The sequence below is a fragment of the Erinaceus europaeus genome, chromosome 14 (assembly GCF_950295315.1).
Source record: "Erinaceus europaeus chromosome 14, mEriEur2.1, whole genome shotgun sequence".
NCBI lineage: Eukaryota > Metazoa > Chordata > Mammalia > Eulipotyphla > Erinaceidae > Erinaceus > Erinaceus europaeus.
Genome location: NC_080175.1, coordinates 6,035,951 through 6,060,910, shown reverse-complemented (window position 1 = coordinate 6,060,910; position 24,960 = coordinate 6,035,951). Strand labels below are relative to the sequence as shown.

The 24,960-nt window shown below is 47.9% G+C and overlaps 1 protein-coding gene across 1 annotated transcript in view; it reads left to right on the top strand.

Moving 5' to 3' along the window:
* The window catches only part of BTBD16 (BTB domain containing 16), a 61,075-nt gene that overhangs the window by 27,802 nt on the left and 8,313 nt on the right, over positions 1 to 24,960 (top strand). The window contains exons 10-12 of the mRNA XM_060172232.1: positions 2,992 to 3,111; positions 23,147 to 23,238; positions 23,440 to 23,552. Of these exons, the coding sequence (XP_060028215.1) occupies positions 2,992 to 3,111; positions 23,147 to 23,238; positions 23,440 to 23,552 (325 nt within the window). The remainder of the gene's footprint in view (positions 1 to 2,991; positions 3,112 to 23,146; positions 23,239 to 23,439; positions 23,553 to 24,960) is intronic.

Genomic DNA, 24,960 nt, shown 5'->3' with positions numbered 1-24,960 from the left:
GAGCAGGGACTTCTGGGCCTCCCACGCTTGTCCCCAGCCTGGTCATTAATTAACTAATCGCCTGAGCAAAATTTTTTTTAATCCTGACAACATTAGTATGCATTCATCGTGGGAAACTGGCAAACAGAGAGATGAGAAACACTCTTGCCCTCAGGCAGCACTGGCCGCTCTCCTGAGCAGCACAGGGCACCCCGACATTTGCCTACTGCCAGACCCCCTTCACAGTCAAGGCTCAGACCCAACTGGGTGTCCCCCTCACACCCTACTCTAGTGTCCTTGACCAACTAGCTGCCCCAGCCGGAGCCTTGGGGGAAAGGTGACTCTCATTCTGGTCTGCTCCCCGAGACTTCCCCACGTGTGCACCCCCACTAAGGTTGTGCAACCGTCAGAGAAAAGAGAAGCAACCATCTTTCCCCAGCCCCACCCCTCCCATGGAAAGACTAGCCCCACCCTGTAGCATGTCACCAAGAAAAGGGAAAAAAATACGTGACCACAACCAGAGCATAAGGGATGGGACATACCCCACAGAGAGAGAGAGAGAGAGAGAGCGATCCAGAACATGACATGCCGAGTGTCTAGACTCACAGCCTTGGGAAGACATGAGGTAGACAGTCCCTGCTCCTCTGACCCCTCCCCTCTTATAAACAAATCAATCTTTAAAAATCATAATAAATAATAAAGACTCAGGTGTTGGCTAGCATAATTTTAGAAACATAGACACTTACTCTAGTTCTTGTTGGCCAGAAGTACACTAGGGACTCACTGGGCCAGCGTCAAGGTGTGAGGGTCCATGTTCCTTCTGGAAGCTCCGTGGGAGAATATGTGCCTGCCCTTTCTGATGGCCTTTCTGACTAGCAACCCTTGGCTTGTGGCCCCTTCTGTCTCCCGGTGAGCAGCACAGCATCCTCAACTCCGTGGCTCTGTGGGTTTCCCTGGATGACCAGGATGGCCATCCCATCTTCAAGCTCATCTCATTAGCAGCCTAAACTCTCTGCATCGCTAACCTGCCGGCCCCGCCCCCATCAGAAAGGGCAGTTGCGCACACATTCTCCCACGGAACCGGCCCAGTAAGACCCTGGTGTACTTCTGGCCTCCAGAACTAGACTAAGTGTCTATGTTTCTAAAAAAACATGCTAGCCAACACCTGAGTCTTCAATATTTTATGATTTTTAAAGATTGGTCTGTTCATAAGAGAGAGAAAGGACAGCAGAGCACCACTCTGGCCAGTGCTGTGCTGAAGATTGAACTCAGGACATCTCGCCTGCTAGTCCGCCACTCCAGACGGACTTTTTCAGACAGACAGAGAGGGGGAGAGACACCACGGCGCTGTGCTCACACGTCAAGCACCAGCACTCTAACCTGGGTCACACGTGTGGCGAGGCGGGCACCCTACCAGATGCACTACCTCTCTGACCTTAAGTGAGTATAGTTTTATTATAATTATCATTATTTAGGCCACCCAGTTCATGACCGTTTGTCACAGCAGCAAGAGGAAACTGACAGGACATGACACCCCCTACAGCATTTGCCACTGTCCCCTGGGCAACTGCTATGATTTCTACTTTTAAAGATATATATAAGCTATTCATTTTTCTTTAATGAGTGAGAGATACAGAGAAAGGGACAGAGAGACCAGAGCCCTGCTCAGCTCTGGCATATAGTGGTGCTGGGGATGGAACCTAGAGTCAGAGCTGCAGGCATGAGTCTTTTGCAGAACTCTGATGCCATCTCCCCAGCCCTGCGATGACTGTTTTATAATAAGAGGGGTGGCAGGTTCAGGGCAGCCCCTGCCACAGGTCCCACATCCAGCCTGGGGCAGACCTGCAGACCTGAGATGTGAGTCTGGCCCACACCTAGATCAGATTCCAGAATCATACGACCCTGGATAAGCCGTTCACGTTTCAGCCCCCCACCAGGACTAGAACGTGTGTGGCAAGGGAGGCGTCACCTCAGTGCAGAACTGAAATGGGCACCAAAGAACTCTGACACTGAGACCAAGAGACTTTCAGTGCACCAGCTAAAGTGGAAATGAACAGCTGGGAGACATCTCGGTGGGGAGAGCATAGGGTTGCATGTACACAGCCTCAGATCTGAGCCCCTGCACCACATATGCCTGAGAAGAGTCCTGGGTTCTTTTGCTCATAAAAAAAATAATAATTTTTAGGGAGTCAGGCAGTAGCGCAGAGGGTTAAGCACAAGGACTGGTGTAAGGATCCCGGTTCGAGCCCCCGGCTCCCCACCTGCAGGGGAGTCGCTTCACAGGTGGTGAAGCAGGTCTGCAGGTGTCTGTCTTTCTCTCCCACTCTCTGTCTTCCCCTCCTCTCTCCATTTCTCTCTGTCTTATCTAAAATAAAATAAAATAAAATAAAAATTATATATCAAGATTTGATAAGATCAATGTGAAAAAGCAGGAAGAGTAAAACATTGAAGTGAATGTAGGGGGTCAGTCTCGATCTCCCTTTCTCTAAACAGAGGGAGTATGTCCCGGCTTTTAGGAGACTAGAAGAAAGCATCCAGGTTGAGGGTAGATAACATAATGGTTATGCACGACTCTCATGCTTGAGGTTCCGAGGCCCCAGGTTCAACACCCCCACACACACCATCATAAACCAGAGCTGAGCAGTCCTCTGGTTAAATAAATAAAATAAAATAAAGAAGGCATCTAAGCATCTTGAGTGCGCCTGACACGTGCTAAGACCTTATTCCAGGACACTAGCTGTGTGTGGCGACAGGCAGCGCGTGAGGGAGAAACGCAGCCCCCGCATCCACTGCAGAGCGTCAGATCAGACTCTGTGACCTACCCTCTTGAGCAAGTAATTTAGCTCCATTCTGGGACGGTCCACACTAAGGGGCTGGGGGGCAGGGGGAGCACTACCTCCCTCCCAGTGCCTCTTTTATCTCCACATTTCCTTCCAGTATGTCTCTGCCTTTGACACGTTTTGTCTTTTTCACTCTTCCTCCATCGTCTTCTCCATCTTCTGTCTGGGCCAGGTTGTTTACGTTTAATGAATTTTATCTCCTGAAAACAATACTTCTGTGGGTCTACTTGCAACTGAACCCCAAGATCCAGACGATCCCGATACACGAGACCGTGCTGACGTACTTCAGCAGGTAACAGAGCGCGATGGTGACGGAGGTCGGGGGGGGGGGGGGGTCGTGTGCTGCTTTGTTGCTGCTGCTGCTGGTGTCTGTAGGGGAAGACGTCAGGGGTGGCACTCTGCGTGGCACCACTGAGGTGCACATGACGCAGTTTCCCCTCTAGGGCCAAGGAGAACGGGATAACTCTAAGCCACCAGATGACTTGGAAAAGTGAAAAATACACAGGTGTCCTGACAGAAGGGGACCGTGTTTTCTGTGTCCATGCAAACACATGACACTAAAAACATGTGAGACTGAAAAGGAACAAAAGCATGCAGGGAGGACAGTGAAATAGCTCGCGTGGGCAGTGTGCCGCTCTGCCATGTGTACAACCCAGGTTCGAGCCTGGCCCCCACCCCGTTGAAGGAAGCTTCTGTGCTGTCACCTCTGTGACTCCCTCCACCTCTCTGTCTCTATTTTTTTTAAAAAAAGTTAAAAAGAAAACATATGCAATGTACTTTTTTTTATAAGTGATATAATATTGATTTACACAACCATAAGATAACAGAGGTACAGCTCCATACCGTTCCCACCACCAGAGATCTGTGTCCCCACTCCCTCCGTTGGAAACTGCAGTAGTTCTCCCAAGGTCACAGATGTATATGGGCTGACTAATATTTCTATTATATAGATAATATATAAAATAGAAATATATATAATATATATATATTAAATATATATTTCTTCTATGGTCCTTCATTTTCTAAGTCACACCTACACCTGTTGCTACTTCCATGTGTCCTTTCTTTTTTCCTCTTCTCTCTCATGGTCCTTATGGAATTGGGTTATAATGTACTTTTTTTTTTAATTTTTTCTTTTTTTAATATTTATTTATTCCTTTTTGTTGTCCTTGATGTTTTATTGTTGTAGTTATTATTATTATTATTGATGTCGTTGTTGGATAGGACAGAGAGAAATGGAGAGAGGAGGGGAAGACAGAGAGGGGGAGAGAAAGATAAACACCTGCAGACCTGCTTCACCGCTTGTGAAGCGACTCCCCTGCAGGTGGGGAGCTGGGGGCTCGAACCAGGATCCTTCTGCCGGTCCTTGTGCTGTGCGCCATGTGTGCTTAACCCGCTGCGCTACCACCCGACTCCCCTATAATGTACTTTTAAAAAAAAAAAATTTTTGTCTTTATTTATTGGATAGAGACAGCCAGAAATTGAAAGGGAAGGAGGTGATAGGAAGGGAGAGATACAGAGAGACACCTGCAGCCCTGCTTCACCACTCACAAAGCTTTCCCCCTGCAGGTGGGGACCAGGGGCTCAAACCCGGGTACTTGTGCACTGTGACATGTGCACTCAACCAGGTGCACCACCATCCGGCCCCTATAATGTACTTTTAAAACTTTTTTTTTATTCCCTTTTGTTGCCCTTGTTGTTTTCTTGTTGTAGTTATTATTGTTGTTATTGATGTCGTCATTCTTGGATAGAACAGAGAGAAATGGAGAGCGGAGGGGAAGGCAGAGAGGGGGAGAGAAAGACAGACATCTGCAGACCTGCTTCACCGCCTGTGAAACAACTCCTCTGCAGGAGGGGAGCCAGGGGCTCGAACCAGAATCCTTACACCTGCACACCTGTCCTTGCGCTTTGCACCATGTGCACTTAACCTGCCGCGCTACCACCCAACTCCCATAATGTACTTTTCAAGAGGAAACAAATTACCTCTTTTTATTGGAAACAAAATTTTAAACTGGCACTAGACTCATTTGCCTATTTAAAACCAGGTGTTCCTTTTATTTAAGAATACCAGGACACTACAGTTATCTTTAAAACTTTATGTTTGGGGCTGAGGCGGTAATATAATGAGTCATACCTGAGGCTCAGAGGTCCCAGACTCAGTCACTCATACCACCAGAAGCCAGAGCTGAGCAGCTCTCTGGTTAAAAACAAAACCCAAAGTATTAGTGTATTTAGAGTCTACCAAGGAGCTAAGGAGGTTATTCTGCAGATACGATTCCCCAGGTTGGATGCCCGGCACTTCACTGAAAGAGAAGAAAAAAGATAGCTCATCATAAACAGCAGAAAAGTGCCAGGGTCTCTCTTGGTTCTTTTGCTCTCACTCACTTGTTAGAAAGACAAAAACAATAAAGGCATACCTGATTCACACCAGCTCATTCACTCATACATGTTACTAGGTAACACCTAAAACTAAATTTTCCTGACAAGTGAAAAAGCATTTCTTTTCTTTTTTTTTTAATTCTTAAAAATAATTTATTTATTCCCTTTTTGTTGCCCTTGTTGTTCTATTGTTGTAGTTATTATTGTTGTCGTCATTGTTGGCTAGGACAGAGAGAAATGGAGAGAGGAGGGGAAGACAGAGAGGGGGAGAGAAAGACAGACACCTGCAGACCTGCTTCACCGTCTGTGAAGCGACTCCCCTGCAGGTGGGGAGCCGGGGGCTCAAACCGGGATCCTTATGCCGATCCTTGCCCTCTGCACCACACACACTTAACCCGCTGAGCTACTGTCCAACTCCCTTGAAAAAACATTTCTACTCACAAAAATTTCAGAGAATTCATCCAATTTCTTATGTTCTCTAATCTGTACATCCTGTTGTAAATAACGTCCAGTTAAAATTACTTGCCCAGGCAAAAGATGAGGAGTTGAAGCAAGGCATTTATTCTTTTGCAAAAGGGTGTTCAGCCAACAGTGGCCATCAGGCAGCAGCACCCCCCCCCACCTTCTCCTTTCTTTCTACCTGACGCAGAATTCTCTCCTCCACCCCTGGGCTGGGCTTCAGACCTCACAATCTGCCCATTCTCTTAATAAGGGAAGGAAGAGAGTCTGAGGGTCTCTACTGGAGGGTTAGCAAGAGCAGCAAGTAAATATTATCTGACCTAAAGAAAACAGATCTAGTGAGCACAGGTGGCTGTAGATAATAATTTTTAAAAATTTTTGCACTAAACCATTGTTCTAGTCATGTTCCTTTGAATAGGAGACCTAACCATCTCTTAGAATCCTAAAAGTCATTAAAAAATGGACTATTACTACAACAATAACAACAAGGGTAACAAAAGGAAATAAATAAATAAATATTTTTTAAATGGACTATTACACGGTAATAGCTGGCATCATGTTTATTTCTTTTATTTTATTTTATTTTATTTTATTACCAGAGCACTGTTCAGCTCTATTTATGGTGGTGTGGGGGCTTGAACCTGGGACTTTGGAGCCTCAGCATGAGAGTCTGTTTGCATAACCATTATGCTATCTACCCTCCGCCTGTTTATTTATTTATTTATTGTTGCCAGAGCATTTCTAAGCTCTGGCTTATGGTGGTACTGGGAATTGAACCTGGGGCCTCTGGGACCTCAGACAAACTGGACTTATTTAAATATGCTTACTAAACCTCCAAGCATGAGTTTGAGTCTCAGCACCACATGGGGGAACCATATCCAGCACCAGGGGAGCTCCATGGATGGTAGAGTGGGTGCTGGGTGTTTCTCCTCTGCGTCAGCCTTTCTCTCTCTTCTTCCCTGATGAGAACTTACAAGTTGGCTCAGGGAAGCTGGCTGAGTGGTGTTGTCATACTGGTGCTTTTTCAAAAACACTTACTAAGCACAGTGCTTCTGACAGGTGCTTTTTGTGCCTTGTCTCAAGTTTATCTGCACAAGACTCAGGGCTGGATTCATTTCTCCCTTTTTACAGAAATGGAAGTCAAGGTGGAGTTCACAGTAGTGATCAGAGATGAGGCCTGACTCAATATTGTAAAGATTCTTTACGGCTTAGTCATGGGCGGAGAACCTTAGCTAGATGCCAGGACCCTGACGTTTGATGCTGGGCTGGTGTGGGGGTGCCTTCTTCCTAGGCGCGTGCTCTCTGGGTTGGAGAGAACTCGACTGGAGCCAGCCTGGGCTGCTGCTTACTCAGTGACACGGGAGAGAGACCAGGAACTCATGGCAGAGTGGGAACACAGTGTGTCTTTATTGATCAGAGACAACGCTTTTATCTATTAGAACCGGAAGTGGCAAGTCGAAAAAAGGAAATGGCTAGGAAAGGGAGTGGAGGAAAGGAAAAAGCAGGCTAAGGTAGAAACTTCCTTAGCAACTGTTGCGAAGGTTTTAACCGGTGGGATTAATGTTACCCTGCAGGCAGGGTGGGTCTCGAGGTAGAAAGTAGATAGATCAAAGGAATGGAATTGGGTGGGGATCTTTTAGGCAAAACAATGATCATGTAAATAGGCCATAGTATCAGGAATTCAGGGGAGCTGGCTTAATGCCCAACAGTTGGACATGTCTCAGGGTCGAGAGAAAATAGCTTCAGTCACCATCTAGATCATCAGAAGAGTCTGGAGGGACAGCTCCTAGACACCTTGAGAAGGGAGAGTGTCAGGTGTGCCAGTGATCAGAACTCCAGCAGAGTATTTCTTGATGAATATTTATCACATCAAAAAGAACAAGAAGATCAAAGATGCTTTTCAGTCAACACAATCTAGGAGCAATGGTCAAAGCACAGATGACTCTCAAAGTGAGGGTGACATCAAGAATCCGTTAAGCCTTGATGACTGTAGTCTTTGTCTGAATGTCACTAGTCAGGTGCCATTCTCCGATGCCTCAAAAAATATCCAGGTCACTCTGTCGTGCATGAATCCCCAAACCCTTCAGGGAAGGAGCCAGGGGTCAAAGTTACAGATATGCACTGAGCATAATCTCAAGGCCTGTGGACTACTAACTTTTACCCTTGTCACTTCTCAGACTTCTGCCTTCAGGGGGATGGAGTTGGGACAAAAGAGGGCTTGGAACCTTACTGGGAAGGCCTTATGGTGTTCTTTTTTAAAAATTATCTTTATTTATTGGGTAGAGACAGTTAGAAATCGAGAGGGTAGGGGGAGATAGGGAGGGAGAGAGAAAGAGAGACAACTGCAGCCCTGCTTCACCACTTGTGAAGCTTCCCCTGCAGGTGGGGACCAGGGGCTCGAATCCAGGTCCTTGCACACTGTAGCATGTGCACACAACTAGGTGTGCCACCACCTGTCCCCCTTATGGTGTTCTTAGGCTAAGATTGCACCCGCTAACAATCAACCTGTCAGGTTTTGTAAACATGGAGGCTTTGGGTAAAACCCAGAGAATTTCTAACAAGAAATTCGGGATCTGAGAACTTCAAGAATTCTTTCCTTAGTTATTTCTGAGAAGGGGAGAGAAAGACTCAGGGCATCACTCTGGAGTACGTGATGTTGGAGCCTAAACCCAGGACCTCATGCCAACTAGTCCAATGCTCCGGTCATTTGGCCCACCCTGTCTGTGTCATCTAGTCATTCAGCCAAGAGTTCCCTTCAGAAGTGACCGCCTGAGGACAGAAGAACCGAGTGGAAAGGGATGACACACACTGACAGCAGGGCATGGTGACCCTGGTCAGTCCCAGAGGGCCTTGGCGACTCTGCCCCAGACAGGAAGCAGCTGGTGGCTCAGCCTCCATTGTCAAGTATTGGTTTCTGCTCCCCACGTGTGCAGAATCTGGGCCTTCCCAGCATGATGATGCAGGTCCAAAGGGGAAAGCCCCGCCCCTTTACAGATAAGCCCCCCCCCATTCAATCTTCAGCAACCCCACCTGTTTCCACCAAGCTTCCTCTGCACTGTCCTGAAGCCCTGAAGCCTTGGCTGCAACAGCTCTGCTCCATGTGAACTGAGCCCATCTCTCTTTTTCCTACTACTTTATCTCGAGAAAGCAGTATTTAGTGCTGGAATTACATGTTCTTTGCTCAGTTTCTATATAATTTACTCTGAACCCAAATGCTTTACCTACCTACCCCTCATTCTTTTAATAGCCGGAGAGACACTTCTCCCTATGAGTCATGAACACCAGGGTAAAAATGGTTACTTGGCTCCAGGTTCCTGCTTATAAACTGGAACTGCCTTCGCGTGGGGAGATAGGAAATGATGTAGGAAGTGGGTGAATCACCACAACTGTGTCTAATGGGAGTGTATCGAGTGGGGGTGAAACTGGCTGTTTGCTTCCCCAACATTTTTTTTTTTTTTGCATGCAGGGTTATCACTGGGACAATCCACTGCTCCTGGAAGCTATTTTTCCCATTTTGTTGCCTTTGTTGTTGCTGTGGTTGTTATTGTTGCTGGATGGGGCAGAGAAAAATCAGAGAGAGGAGGAGGAAACAGAGAGGGGGAGAGAAAGACAGACACCTGCAGACCTGCTTCACCGCCTGTGAAGCGACTCCCCTGCAGGTGGGGAGCTGGGGGCTCGAACCGGGATCCTTATGCCGGTCCTTGCACTTTGTGCCAAGTGCGCTTAACCTACTGTGCTGCCGCCAGCCCCGCCGTTTCCCCAACATTTAAAAGTCTTGTCACGTATTGCCTCAATAAAAGAATTGAGGAGAGAGCATGATTTCCAGAAATTTTAAGCCTTATTCAAGAAGATTGAGAATATTCCCGTTAGGCCAAGAGAGAGAAAGAGAGGAGCCCCCTCCTTACATCGTGTCAGAGGCCCACCTACGCAAGAGAGCAAGAGAGAGAGAGAGAAGCCCCTCAGAGATCTCTTACATGTTGATGGGGCCTCGAGCCAAGCCCCGCCCCCACCTTTCCAAGCCACACCTGTCAGTGCTCCCATTTGCTGGGCTACAGTTTCCTTCCTCCGGGCTCCCAGGTGTGCCTGAGGTGTTTCTTTTGGCGTGGTGTGACCCCTCCAGGAACAAAGAGAAACAAGTGGGAGGGAGCCAAGGTGTGCCCCCTTCCTCTGTGAAAGGGGACTTCCCATGGTCTTCCTGAGCTAGGGTCTCAGAACGTGCTCCCACCATTCCGGCTCTCGGGTCCACTGTGTAGGTTCCTTGTGGGTCTTGACCCCTGAGCTCACCCTTGACAGCATCTGCCCAAGTCCCCTCACATTACAGCTTTCATTACCAGAAACCATGTGTGTGTTCTCAGATGAGCTCATTGCCCCCAACCTGAACAACACCCGTGGTTTCTCCTCTGGGGACTCCCAGTTTTCTGACTTTGTGTGGGGATGACTCCTAGCCTGGGAGCCTGCCCTGGGATTTCCATCCTGCTCCCTCCCTCCAGAGAGCTTTATGTCCCCCTCACAAGACAGATGCCATCTGGACCAGGACGTTTCTGTTCCTGCTGTCACCGTAGCCCTCTCCCGACTTCCAGGACCCTGTGGCCCAGTTATAATATCCTGGGGCCGCCTCCTCTCTCCTACCCCAGAATGGTGGCATTTTCATGTTGTCCCCTGGTTAGTGACTTTAACCTCCCATGCACGTGTCCCAGTATAACTGTTCTGTCTCTCCTCCTCTTAGTCTACACGTGGGTCCCCCTGCCAGGAGCCTCTCCCATCAATCCATGAAGAATTCCCAGTCACACATTCCCATCCTACCTGTCCAGATACACAATGAAGGAAGGACTTAGAAGCTTTAGTTCATCCTCAGATTCCCACACCATGCTAGACACAGAATAGCTTACAGAATCGTAAGATCCTGACTTGGGAGCTAACACAGTGGCTCTGCAGAAGACTAGCTTGCTTGAGGCTCTGAGGTCTCAGACTCAGTCCCCAGCAGCACTATAAACCAGAGATGAACAATGCTCTGGTCTGTCTGTCTGTCTGTCTATCTATCTATCTATCTATCTGTCTATCTTTCTCTCTATATCTGTCTTTAAACATCAAAATAAAAGAATCGTGAGATCCCAGCAGACACTTACACAGAGAAATGAGGCTTACCGCATCTATGCACAACACAGAGGGTTGTAAGGTTGCTGCACGAGGCCTAGTATAGCTGCCTCCACTGTGATTTCCAACATCTGTGAGTGGCTCACACCAGTTTGGGGTTCTCGGTGAGTGATGCCCACTCTGGGTCCGGGACCAGGTGACCATGTTCTCTTTGCTCCTTGTTCACCACAGCTTCTGGGGAAGCCTGGAACCGACTCTCGGCACTGCAGGACCTCCGACACTGGGGTTGCAAGAAGGGAACCTCTGTTCCCATGGGTAGAGTAGGGGACTTGGGGGTGGGTCCCACAGTGTGCCCCCAAATGGGGTGTCCAGTTCAATGAGGTCAAAGGGGGAAGCTAGCCAAGGAAGTATCCCTCACCATTAAGAAGGACACAGGGACACACCCCCTGCATTTACAGATGCACCCTCCCCCCCCCCCCCCCCGCAGCCTCCCACCCCGCCAAGCAGAAGGGGGACAGTGACAGATTTGGAGAGGAGGCCGAGGAAGTTGACTATCTGACCCAAAGTGTGAAGTCGCCTCTACCAATGAAATAACTTAAATCGGGGCTCAGCACACACATTACAATGCACAAAGGCCCAAGCTCAACCCCCCAGTCCCCACCTTCAGGGAAGAAACTTCATGAGCAGTGAAACGGAGCCACAGGGGTCTCTCTTTCCCTCTCTAGCCCCACCTCCCTCGCAGATTCTCTCTGTCACTATCAAGAAAATAAATAACTATTGAAAAAATAAAATACAATAGGAGCCAGTTGGTGGTGCACCTGGTTAAGCGTACATATTACTGTGCTCAAGGACCCAGGTTCAAACCCCTGATCCCTACCTGCAGGGGGAAAGCTTTATAAGTGGTGAAGCAGGGCTAGAGGTATCTCTCTGTCTCTCTCCCTATCTCCCTTCCCCTCTCTCTTTCTCTATCCAGTAATAAATAAATAAAAATATTAGAAAATAAAATATTGGGAGTTGGGCAGTAGTTGCACGTGGCGCAAAGCGCAAGGACCGGCCTAAGGATCCCGGTTCGAGCCCCCAGTTCCCCACTTGCAGGGGAGTCGCTTCACAGGTGGTGAAGCAGGTCTTCGGGTGGCTGTCTGTCTCTCCCCCTCTCTGTCTTCCCCTCCTCTCTCCATTTCTCTCTGTCCTGTCCAACAGTGACGACATCAATAACTACAACAATAAAACAACAAGGGCAACAAAAGGGAATAAATAAATAAATAAATAAATTTTTTTAAAGAAAGATTGTTTAAAAAAATATCCTGGGGGCTGGGCAGTAACACACTTGGTTAAATGCATGTGTTACTACACACGAGGACCTGGGTTCAAGCCCCCAGTCCCCACCTGCAGGGAGAAGGCTTCAGGAGCAGTGGAGCAGTGCTACATGGGTCGCTCTCTCCCTCTCCATCCCCTTTCCCTCTGAGTTTCTCTCCATCTTATGAAATAAAACAAAGTTTAAAAAATATTTTAAAAGACAGTAATAACTTCAGTGACCTAGTGATTGGTTAGCTATCTTCTGGGGAGCAGGGAGGGGAGCAGTTTTCAGAAGACATCTCAAATCTGGGGACTTCCAAATGGAACTGTGTTGTAGCAGCAGGGCGGCAGGAATGTTAGCTAGCCAGTCCCTGTGACCCCGAGGAGCCAGGCTGAGCTGCCCTCGGGTGTGGCCAGGCCAGTCCTGGAGTGTAAACAGTCAGTCGCCCCCTTCTGCCTGCTGGAAAGCTGACGGGATGATTGCCCAACCTGGCCAGATGTCTGCAAACAGCTTCCAGTTCATTTCCCTGCTCTCTGTCCCGTATAGGAAGAGCTCGGTACCCCACAGCCTGTTTTCCTGGCGGTGGTTCATGTCAAAAAAAAAAAAAAAACCAACAACAACAACAAAAAACAAGTAGCTCACCAGAACTAAAGTTAATATTTCCTTGTGGGGAAAAAACAAAAAAACGTCAGCAAACCAATTGCCTTCAGCCGTGCAGGGAAAGTCTATTTTGTTTGACTTGGCTGTCTGAGAAATCCAGGAGAAGTGTCCAAATACCCACTAGAGCAGAGCAAGGCAGACTCTTCATAGTACCATTTTTTGTCACAGATTTATTGGTTTAGCAATACTGCGTACATTTTAGGAGCGCAGCTTGACATGTCTATATGTGCATAAGTTTCACCGCACATTCTCACTCTAAGGTGAACCCCTCATTGCCCCCCACCTTCTTCCGCTCCCCCTCTGATAAACACCTTTTTGGTTTTTTTTTCTTTTTTTTTGCAATCTAAGAGTTAGTTTTCTTGTGACTGCTTAGTTCATTTGCTTTGCCTGTTTTTATTCCACATAGGCGAGACGCCATTTAGTATTTGCCTTTCACTTCCTGACATCACCTCAGGCCCCAGCCTTGTGTTCATATGAGACAAGCATCTCTTTCCCCAGGTCTCAGTTACTGTGAATATGGTGGCTGTGAATGTAGGGAACCTGAGGTTTTCTTGACATACTGTGGTCAGAGTCAGCTTTGGATAAGTACCTAGGAATGGTATTATTGAGTGATGGAGTATTTCTGTTTTTCCTTTTAAAAAAAAAAATCTCCACACTGTTTTCCGAGGAGGCTACGTGAATTTGCACTCCCACCAGCAGCGTGCCAGACCCCCCCCCCCATCGGCAGCCTCATCAGCTTTCATCTCCAATGTCTTTTTTTTTTCTTCCAGGGTTATTGCTGGGGCTCAGTGCCTGCACCACAAATCCACTGCTCCTGGAGGCCATTTTTCCCCCTTTTGTTGCCCTTGTTGTGGTTATTATTATTGTTGTTGATGTCGTTCGTTGTTGGATAGGGCAGAGAGAAATGGAGAGAGGAGGGAAAGACAGACAGAGAGGGGTAGAGAAAGACAGACCCCTGCAGACCTGTTTCACCTCCTGTGAAGTGACTCCCCTACAGGTGGAGAGCCGGGGGCTCTAACCGGGATCCTTTCGCCGGTCCTTGCACTTTGCACTGCGTGTGCTTAACCCACTGCGCTACCACCCGACCCCCTCCAGTGTCTTTTAATGGAAGTCCTTTCCATGGCATGAGATGATGGCTTCTTGTGGTTCTGAATTGCATTTCCCTAGTAATACATGAAGACCAGCACTTGTTCATGGGCCTGTGGGCCACATGTGTATTTTTTTTTTCCTCCAGGGTTACTGCTGGGCTCGGTGCCTGCACCATGAATCCACCGCTCCTGGAGGCCCTTCCCCCCCCCCTTTTTGTTGCCCTTGTTGTTGTAGCCTCGTTGTGGTCATTATTATTCCATTGTTGATGATGTTCATTGTTGGACAGGACAGAGAGAAATGGAGAGAGGAGGGAAGACAGAGTGGGGGAGAGAAAGATAGACACCTGCAGACCTGCTTCACCGCCTGTGAAGCGACTCCCCTGCAGGTGGGGAGCCGGGGGCTCGAACCAGGATCCGTACGCAGGTCCTTGAGCTTTGCGCCACGTGCGCTTAACCCACTGCGCCACCGCCCGACCCCCCACATGTGTATTTTCTATGGAGAAATGCCTATTTAAGTCTTCTACCCACTCTTTGATTGAGTTTGTTGTTGGTGAGCTCTGTGTATTCTTTATATTGTTTAGATATTAACCCCTGGAGGGTAGATAGCATAATGGTTATGCAAACAGACTCTCACATGCAGCTCCAAAGTCATAAATTCAATCCCCCGCACTTCCATTAAAAAAAAAAAGTGCATGGACTGTGTAAGCAGCACAGGACATGACTTGTCCTGAGCATACTGAACGTACCTCATCTCTGCTGCCTGTCCCAGGCAAAGGCAACCCCATGCTGGTTTCTCTCCTTACCGGGGAGCCTTCATGATTCTTGAGCTTTATATAAATGGGGTCCAAGACTATGCACCTCTGAGAGTTTGGCCTCTCTCCCTCCACAGTGTATCTGTGACATCAGTCCAGGGATAGGTGTCTGAGAAGGAGAAAGGGCTGGCTTGCAAACTGGTGGTACAGCTGGGCTTGACCTTGGTCTTCTTCTTCTTTTTAATATTTATTTATTTATTTATTTATTTATTTTATTTTGTTGCCCTTGTTGAATTGTAATTATTATTGTTGTTGTTATTGATGCCATCATTGTTGGATAGGACAGAGAGAAATAGAGGAGGGGAAGACAGAGAGGGGGAGAGAAAGATAGACCCCTGCAGACCTGCTTCACCACCTGTGAAGCGACTTCCCTGCAGGTGGGGAGCTGGGGGCTCAAACTGGGATCCTTACCTGGCCCTTGCGCTTTGCGCCACCTGCGCTTAACCCGCTGCGCCACTGCCCGACTCCCAACCTTGGTCTTCTGACCTGCCCTTTAGCTTCGAGATCTCAAGGTTGAGGACAGCTCATACGCAGATCTGTGCTCTTGATCCACTAACAGTTGAACATGGGAGGGGACCGTCTCAGGCACTGGAAGGGTGGGTTCCACCAGTGGGCTTTCAGACTCACCAGAAGGAGGTCAAGAAGCTGGTGAAGCCGCTGTCCACACAGCTGCAGTTTCTGGATGTCTCTGAATCTGGACATCTGAGTCTCCTTCCTCCTGGGCCCTGTCCAAATCTGAACCAGCTCTTATAGAGTTGACAGTAGACATCACCACCATCGCCACCCCCCCCAAAGTCTCCCCAGATCTCACCTATGCACCGGAAGTGTTCCTTCTTTGGACTTGGCAGAAAGGGTGAGAGCAAGTGCTAACTGGAGGTGTATGCTGGTCTAGCAAGCCCAACTCCACCTTCCTCCACGTGAAGAACCACCTGGCCAGACTCTGTACCCCTGGGGTTCAGACCAGCTGATGTCTCCAGGGAAGCGTCCTGTGCTGTTGCCCTGTCCCAGAGGTTGGAGGCCATGTGTCTCTTGTAATTAATGAATGACACTTGCGGATGTATCCACAGCGTCATGAGACTGGGCACCTCCAGCATGGATCTAACTCGGATCTCTCTACCAGAACTTTTTTTCACATACCACGAGTCATGGACACAGGGCAATTAAGTGGTTCTCTCAGAGCATCCCGACCCTGTCAGGAATGACAAAGTATTTGGACATAACACGATTTCTCACCCCTTCGTGTTTGGGGGTTTGTCCCTTGTTCTGAAAAGTACACCTCCCCCCCAGAGCCCTTTTAGCTTGGTTTTCTTTCTTTGTATTCATTTCATTTCATTTCATTTCATTTCATTTCATTTCATTTCATTTCATTTCATTTCATTTCATTTCTTTCTTTCTTTCTTTCTCTCTATCTCTCTCTCTCTTTCTTTTTTTGCCTCCAGGGATATCGCTGGGGCTCGGTGTGAACACTATGAAGCCACTGCTCCTGACGGCCATTATTTCATGTTTTTTTTGTTGTTGTTGTTGCTGTTTGTTTTGTTTTTCCATTTTATTTCTATAAAACAGAGAGAAATTGAGGGGGGGAGATAGTGAGGAAGAGAGAAAGACAGACACCTGCAGACCTGCTTCACCACTTGTGAAGTGGACCCCCTTCAGGTAGGGAGCAGGGACTTTGTAGGGATGAGCTGAAAAATAAATGTAAAATAGTGATTAAAAGATAGGTAAGCCTGGACTCTAGTAACACAAGGGTTAAGTAAGTAACTACAGAACAGACCTGAGTTCCCAGATAGAAGTATGACTCTTGGAATTAAGGCTGTTGCCAGCTGCAGAGCCTTGGAGAGGCAAGGTGAGAAATTACTGCAAAGGCAGACCGCAACTGCAGAGCCCTGAGGAGAGGTGAGAGATAACTACAAAGGCAGACCTTGAGGAAACACCTCCTGAGCCAGGAGGCAGGCAAAGAGATAACCACAGGGCTGTAAAAAGAAAAAGGACCCTCACTTCCCCCATACATATGTAATAGATAACCACAATTGTAACACTGTCATGTGCCTTGTCACGTGAGCCAAGCATTCTGAATTGTATATAAACCCTAGTAAAACTTAGATAAAGGGTCAAGCACCTAGAACAGCTGTGGGGTCTCGGCCCTAGCCCCTACCCCGGGCTAGAAATAAAGCTCTTTGTCTTTACATCACCCTAGTCTCTTGGTGTCTTCCTTGGATTCTCGAACCTAACACTGGAACCTGGGTCCTTGCACATAGTACTGTGTGCGCTTAACCAGGTGTGCCACCACCCAGCCCCCTAGCTTAGTTTTCTGGAAACAGAATCTTCTTTTCTCCACCAAGGTCCCTAAATACACCTTGCTAAGCTTTCTCTTTCCACAAGTCTTTTGTTGTTGTTTAATGTATTTTTCCTTCTCCTGTTTTATCTCACTTGGCATGACTCCTTCAAGTTCCATCCACAATGAAGCAAAAGAGAAACTGTCATTATTTGTTACAGTTGAGGGCCATTCCATGATGTATGCCATGGCTTCCCTGAACACGTTCAATGGGGGTAAACCCACTAGGCATCATCAAGATGGCATCAAACTGGGTCTCAAGGAAAGTCTAGTAGAACTCAGCTCGGCCCATCTTTCCTCTTTGATGACTGTGCCCAACATTTATGTCACTCTGATACTTAACGCCATTAAATGGTGGCAGTGCAGCTAGGGAGGTGGTGCAGTGCTGGAACTCTGGACTTGCAAGTACGAGGTCCCCAGTTTGATTCCTGGCACTACATATGCCAGAATGATGCTCTGGCTTCTCTCTCTCTCCATCCCTCTCCCCCCCCCCCCTCTCTCTCTCGTTCTCTCTCCCTCTCCTTCTCTCTCTCCCTTCCCTTCTCCCTCTCCCCCCTCCCTTCCCCTCTCTCTCTCTCCCTCTCCTCTTTAAAATGTCTCTTTAAAAGGCAGAGAAGAGTGACCAGGTGGGCACACACTTGGTTGAGCGCACATGTTACAATGCACAAGGACCCAGATTCAAGCCCCCAGTCCCCACCTGCAGGGGCAAAGCTTTGTGAGTGATGAAGCAGGGCTGTAGGTGTCTCTCTGTCTCTCTTCCTCTCTGTCTTCCCACTCCCTCTTGATTTATGACCATTTCTATCCAGTGAATAAATAAAGATAATTTTAATTGTATATATATTTTTTAAAAAGCAGAGAAGGGTGCAGCACCAGACCAGGGAAAGGAAGCTGCAGAACTTTGTCCAGACGTTGGCACCGCTCACATGAATGGACTTACCTGCCCTGGGTAAATCAGAGCTGCTTCTGGGGGTCCCTGCACCAGAAACCATGCCTAGCAGATTCTAACGACCTTGAGCAGAGTCAGCTCTGACCTTTGAACCCCTTTCCCTCCACAAAGCTTTAGTGCCCCGAAGCTCATCTGCTGGGGCCACTGAAGCAGGGGGGAGCTGGAGCACCTTAGGAATGACCAGGCCTCCTGGAAATGAACGTTCCCAGGCGGACTGGGAACCAGAACCGACAGTACGTGCTGTCTGGCTGGGCCTCGGAATGATTGTGATGCAACTCTTGCTTCATGGAAAAATCGCCTTCAAGAGCCCTGGGCTGGCTGCCTGCACCATCTGCCTGGAGGGAATGACGTATTTCCAAAGAGCCCTGGAAAACGATGCCCTGTTGTCCTCATTTGTGCAGAGTGCCCGTTTTGTGGAGCAAGTCACTGCAAAACAAGCATGGTGGCTGTGCGTTTGTATGCACACACGTCTTCTGGAGGGAAATGTGATCTTCCCATCCCAGCCCAGACCTCCAGCCCCACGTGGAAAATAACCAGGTTTAGCGTCAGCACTGGGTGTCACAGGAGGGAGGGTGGAATCCGCTGCTGAAGCCAGCTACCCTCTCATCACACATCTCTCTCTCTTTACATATATATTTAAAATGTGATTGATTGATGAAAAAAATAGGAGGAGAGAGAGAAAGAACCAGACATCACTCTGGTACATGTGCTGCCGGGGCTTGAACTCAGGACCTCCTGCTTGAGAGTCCAATGCTCTATCCACTGTGCCACCTCCCAGACCACACATCTCTCTCTTTCTTAATCGCTGTTATTAATACAAGATTATAAGGTGACAACGTAAAAATCCACACCACACCCACCGCCAAAGTTCTGTGTTCCTGCCCTCCCACCTCCCAAAGATAATTGCTAGAGTTCTCCTAAGTCTTCAGTTTGCTTGCTTCTGTTGAGTCTGTATTTTTTTTTGAAAGTGCATATGCATCAGATCTCTAGATTCCACACATGAGTGACACCATCTGGCAGCTGTCTTTCATCTCTTATTTTGCTAAGCACCATCACCTCCAGTTCCATCCATTTTGTCCCAAATGACCCAATGCCATATTTTTGATTGCAGAGCAGTATTCCATGGAATATATAGGAAGTAACTGCTTTAGCCAGCCATCTGCTGATGGGCATTTAGGCTGCCTCCACTCTTTGGCGATTGTGAGTAACGCAGCTGTGAACACGGGTGCCTGTGCCATCAGACATCTCTTTTTCTTTTTTAAGAGTTTATTTATTTATCCATGAGAAAGATAGGAGGAGAGAGAAAGAACCAGACACCACTCTGGTACATGTGCTGCCCGGGGGATTGAACTCGGGACCTCGTGGTTAAGAATCTAATGCTTTATCCACTGCGCCACCTCCCAGACCACTGTCATCAGACATTTCTTTAAAACAATTTTTACCTCTTGTGGTCCGGGAGGTGGCACAATGGATAAAGCATCAGACTCTCAAGCATGAGGTCCTGAGTTCAATCCCTGGCAGCACATGTACCAGAGTGATGTCTGGCTCTTTCTCTCTCCTCCTATGTTTCTCATTAATAAATAAATAAATAAAATCTTAAAAAATAAAACAAACAAACTATTTTTACCTGTCCGGAGAGTGAAGCCAAGGCCTTACATGTGCAAGGCATATGCCTTTCTATGGAATCAGCCCTTACATGTGCAAGGCATATGCCTTTCTATGGAATCAGCTCTCAGCTAATTTTTTTAAAAAAATTATTTATAAAATGGAAGTAATGACAAGACCATAGGATAAGAAGGGTACATTTCCACACAGTTCCTACCTCCGGAACTTCATATCCCATCCCCTCCCCTGATAGCTTACCTATTCTTTATCCTATAGGAGTATGGACCCTGGATCATTATGGGGTGCAGAAGGTGGAAGGTCTGTTTTCTGTAATTGCTTCCCCACTGAACATGGGCGTTGGCAGGTGGATCCATACTCTCAGCCTGTCTCTCAGGGATCTGGGGAGGCAGGGCTCTAGGACACATTGGTGGGGTCATCTGCCCAGGGAAGTCCAGTTGGCATCATGGTAGCATCTGGAACCTGGTGGCTGAAAAAGAGTTAAGATATAAAACAGAATAAATTTTTGACTAGTCATGAACCCAAAGGCAAGAATATTGTAGATGAAGATTTAGGATCTCCGTTTTGGAAAAAGCTAGTAGATCTATTTTAGGTATATTCCAAGGGATCCATGACTTTACTAATTTTTGCCTGAGCCTGACATCTAATATGTAGGCGGACCTAGGTTATTGTCTGGGGAGATGATGTCATAGTTGGAAAAAGGACTAGAAAACTGGATCAGGGAAGAGAGTAGTTCCCAATTATGGGGAAAGTATATAAATATTGTTAACTGTAAACCCCATCAATTTGGTATGGGGTCCATACTCAGCACAGTGTAACCTCTGCATCCCTGCAGGTCTGAGCTCACATTTTGTGGTCACAGCTAAGAACATTCCAGGCTGCAGTAATTTCAGGACCCATCATCCTCGGGCAGTAGGTAGAGTATGTTGTCCAACCTCCCTTTGGAGAATGGAACATTCCCTACCATTATTGATCCACATTGAAGGCAAGGTCCTATGGGGGCCCACAAAGGAGTCCATTATGTTGTTCCTGATGGAGATGACCAGTGACAGTAGCCAGAGGAATCTCTTCAAGTTCTACGCCCATCATATCTGTGGGCTCCCTGATTAGGGCCCCAGGTCATGTGACAGCCTGATAGTGACTAAAGAGTAATTAATCATTCAAGTGGGCCAGCCTCTTGCCCTTATTCAGCTGTTGTAGTCCTTATTGTGTCTGACAAGATTAGCTTTGAAGTGATTGGGGGGATGTGTGATAGGAGATAGGTGAGGAGGGTACCAAGCTCTAAGTAGAAACTGTTCCATGAGGTAGAGCTCATTGTTGATGTTCCTACAAGAGAGAGACGGAGACACAGAGCCACTGTTCACATTCTGCTCCAAAAGGCATGTGCTCTGCCACTGAGACGCCTCCCCAACTCAATTCTTCTCTTATTTTCTCATGAGGGGAGAAAGAGACCAGAGTGCCACTCTATCATTCATGGAGTCTCACCATTGTTTCTCTCTCCTGTGAAGCTGGGATTGAATCCAGGGCTCCACGGATTCCAAGGCTGAGCTGCCTCCCCAGCCGCCCCCCCCCCTTTTCTTTTCAATTCTACCACAGTGCTTTGGAAGTAACCTTCAGTTGGCACATCTTAAAGGGCAGCACATTTGTTTATTTGTTTGTTTGGGGCTTTGCCACTCCAGTCTGAATTTCTTTTCAGCTATAAATACACAGGGGGCCAGGCAGTGATGCACCCAGTTAAGTGCACATGTCAGCATGTGCAAGGACCAGAGTTGAAGTCCCTGTTCCCCAACTGCAGGGGGGATGCTCACAAGTGGTGAAGCAGGTCTGCAAGTGACTCTCATTCTCTCTCCCTGTCTATCTCCACTCCCCTCTCAACTTCTCTCTGTCCTGTCAAATAACAGAAAAAAAAAAAAAAAAAAGGCCTCCAGGAGCAGTGGATTTGTAGTGCCAGCACCAAGAGAGGGAGAGTGTTGGTCTGCTTCTAATTCTACTTCTAAGACCTTCTGTTTTGATCATCATGTTAGATTTGCTTGCGCTGTGGTCTATTTACATAATCACTGTTTTACCAGAGACCTGCCCTGCCTGCAGGGCATTAGTTTAATCCCACTGGTTTGCACTCTCTTTTCGCTCCGCCCCCTTTCCTAGTCACACTCTGTTTTCCACTGTTTAATCCCCACTGGTTCGCACTCTCTTTTTGCTCCGCCCCCTCTTCTAGTCACACTCTGTTTTCCACCCTACCACTTCCTTCCTGGAAACTATAAATGCAGATTCTTTTCTCAATAAACATTGCACTGCTTCCCAGTTCAGCCATGAATCCCTGGTTGTCTGTCTCCTGCCCGCAAAGCTAGCCCGGCAGGAGAGATACCACAGCACCAAAGCCCCTCTAGTGTGGTGGGGGTGGGCTCAGACCTGGGTGTTGAGTATGGCAAAGCAGGCACTCTACCCCGGTGAGCTATCCTGCCAGCCCTCAGCGTTTTTATCAGATGCATGAATTAACAAGAGCATGAAGGGCAGCACCAGAACCCCACGTTGGCATATGCAGTGTCAGGGCTCGAGCTCAGAACCTTGTGAGTGCGCCTCCTGTGCTCTACCCACTAAGCCACCTTCTCATTTGTGAAGAAGGAATCTGAAGTCTGGGGTTCAAGTCCCGGCTGAGCCTTGTGTTTTGACATGTACCATGATGCTGGTGTCATTTGCCCTGATCCCTTCCTATCCCACAGGAAGAGGCTCAGGTGAAAAAATGTGTTTCAGGGTGCCAGGCTGTGGTACACCCGGCTGAGCTCACACACATTACCATGCACAAGCACCTGGGTTGAAATTTCGGCTCCCCACATGCAGGGGGCAGCTACATACAAAAGGTGAAGCAGGGCTGCAGGTGTGTCTTTCTCTCTCCCTCTCTATCTCCCCCTCCACTCTCAATTTCTCCCTGTCTTATCAAAAGAGAGAAACGTGTGTTTTGAAATCCTCTGTTGAGGGACACGTGTCCCAGTCATTGGAGCGCTTGGTGGCACCTGGACGTCTAGACAGGTGCATTCGTGCCATGTGGGCGAGCCTGCATGAACAGTGAGAGAGGAGCAGAGCCACTTGGCACAGTCAGTGTTTGGGACGGGCATCACAAAGGGGATCTCACTCACTTCCTGCCCCCACACACCTTACTGGTCCAGAGAGAGCCATCCATCCAGGAGGCCAAGGTCACTAATCTCTGTGAAGTGGCTTTCATTCATCCTTGCTCCCTCCAGAAAGGGATTCCTTCCTTCCTTCCTTCCTTCCTTCCTTCCTTCCTTCCTTCCTCCCTCCCTCCCTCCCTCCCTTCCTTCCTTCCTTCCTTCCTTTCCTGCTTTTATTTTTATTTTGCTGGGGCTGGGAGTAAGCATTACAATCTACCACTCCTCAGGGCCATATTTTTTTTCTATTTTATTTTGATAGGTCAGAGAGAAATCGAAGGGGGAGAAAGACACAGACCTGTTTCACCACTCGTGAATTGCCCCCCACACACACACACACGTGGGAGCAAGGACTCAAACCCAGGTTGCTGTGTGTGGTAATGAGTATGCTCGGCTGGGTGTGCCACCCACCACCTGGCCTCCAGAAGAGCATTTTCTAGAGACTTTTTCTCCCTCTTCCTGCCCTGGCTAAGCTTCCCCAAGAAGTGTTGCTTCCTGGACCGGGACCTGGGGCAGTGCCTGATGCCGCTCTTCCTCTGTCTGCGTCTCCAGGGCATCACTAGAGGTAAGCTAAGGCCCTGGGGGAGCTTAGGGACCCCACCCCCACCCCCACCCCAGCCCTTGACCATTCCCACAGGCTTAAGGATCATGGAGCTCTGGTGTCACTTCCATGGTAGGGGATGCTGGGAAAGTCACTCCTTGGTCTCAGCTTTCTTCCCCATCTACGAAAGAGGGGTGGTCTCAGCACAACATTGGCTTCCGGTAGCTGGAGATGTGGGAGAAGGCTCTGGCCTGGGCTCCGGGCTGGAGCTCTCTCAACAGGGAGCTCCCAGAGACCCCAGGGAACACTGCCATGATACCGGGGAGCATGCCCTAGGGGTGCCCAGCTTGATCTTTGAGCTGCCTAGACATTTGAATGTTTTCTTTTTAAAAAAAAAAAAAATTTTATTATCTTTATTTATTTATTGGATAGAGACAGAAGTTGAGAGGAAGGGGGAGACAGAGAGAGAAAGAGACAGAAAGATACCTGCAGCCCTGTTTCACCGCTTGCAAAGCTTTCCCCTTGCAGATGAGGACTGCGGGGGCTCGAACCTGGGTCCTTGCACATTGCAACACGTGTGCTCAACCAGGTGCACCACCGCCCGGTCCCGACATTTGAACGTTTTCAAAGCCTCTTCCAGTTGTTCTCATAGAGCACAGCTCTGAACCCCTAGGGAGGTGTGTCCGAGTTGCTGCCAAGCTGATCTGGCCTCAGTGGTCCCTGCTCCAGCAGGATTTCAGTCAGGGCAGACGGACCATGATATCTCATTCGGCTTTGCACTCAGTCGTCCTGGGATGGGACATCCGGGGAGAAACACAAACCATTTCTATTGTTATTATTATCAGTAGTAGCATTAATTACAGAAAATCCGGTCATTGGCATATGTGTAAAGTTTCTCCGTTTTCTGCAGAACCCCTGCCTCCTCCATCATCACGTGCCACACCACTTCTATCCGAGGCAACATACAGCCTAAATGCCCTGCTTTTAGTTATTTCTCATGCCCTGTTTTTTTCTTGCAATGTTGCAGGAACTAAAACATTCCTTAGTGTGGGTCAGAGGTAACCTTTGAGAGCACCCCCGCCCCTGCAAAGTACCACACAAGGATTACTAGAGAACTGTTACCTTTCTGCAGGCTGATTGGGAATATATTTATTTCAAAAAAAATTTTTTTGAGAGCTTGACCAGTGTACGGCTCAGCTCTGGCTTATGGTGGTGTCAGGGATTGAACCTGGGGCCTCTGGTGTCGAAGGCATGAAAGTCTGGGGTACCCGAAGAGATACTATCTCCCCAGCCACAGAATACTCTAAATTTATACTTATTTATTTATTTATTTATTTTTAAAAATATTTTATTTTATTTATTTATTCCCTTTTGTTGTCCTTGTTGTTTTATTGTTGTAGTTATTATTGTTGTTGTCGTTGTTGGATAGGACAGAGAGAAATGGAGAGAGGAGGGAAGACAGAGAGGAGGAGAGAAAGATAGACACCTGCAGACCTGCTTCACCGCCTGTGAAGCGACTCCCCTGCAGGTGGGGAGCCGGGGTTCGAACCGGGATCCTTATGCCGGTCTTTGTGCTTTGCGCCACCTGCGCTTAACCCACTGCACTACAGCCCGACTCCCATACTTATTTATTTTTAATCCCCTTTTGTTGCCTTTGTTTTTATTGTGGTAGTTATTGTTGTTATTGATGTCGTTGTTGCTGGATAGAACAGAGAGAAATGGAGAGAGGAGGGGAAGACAGAGAGG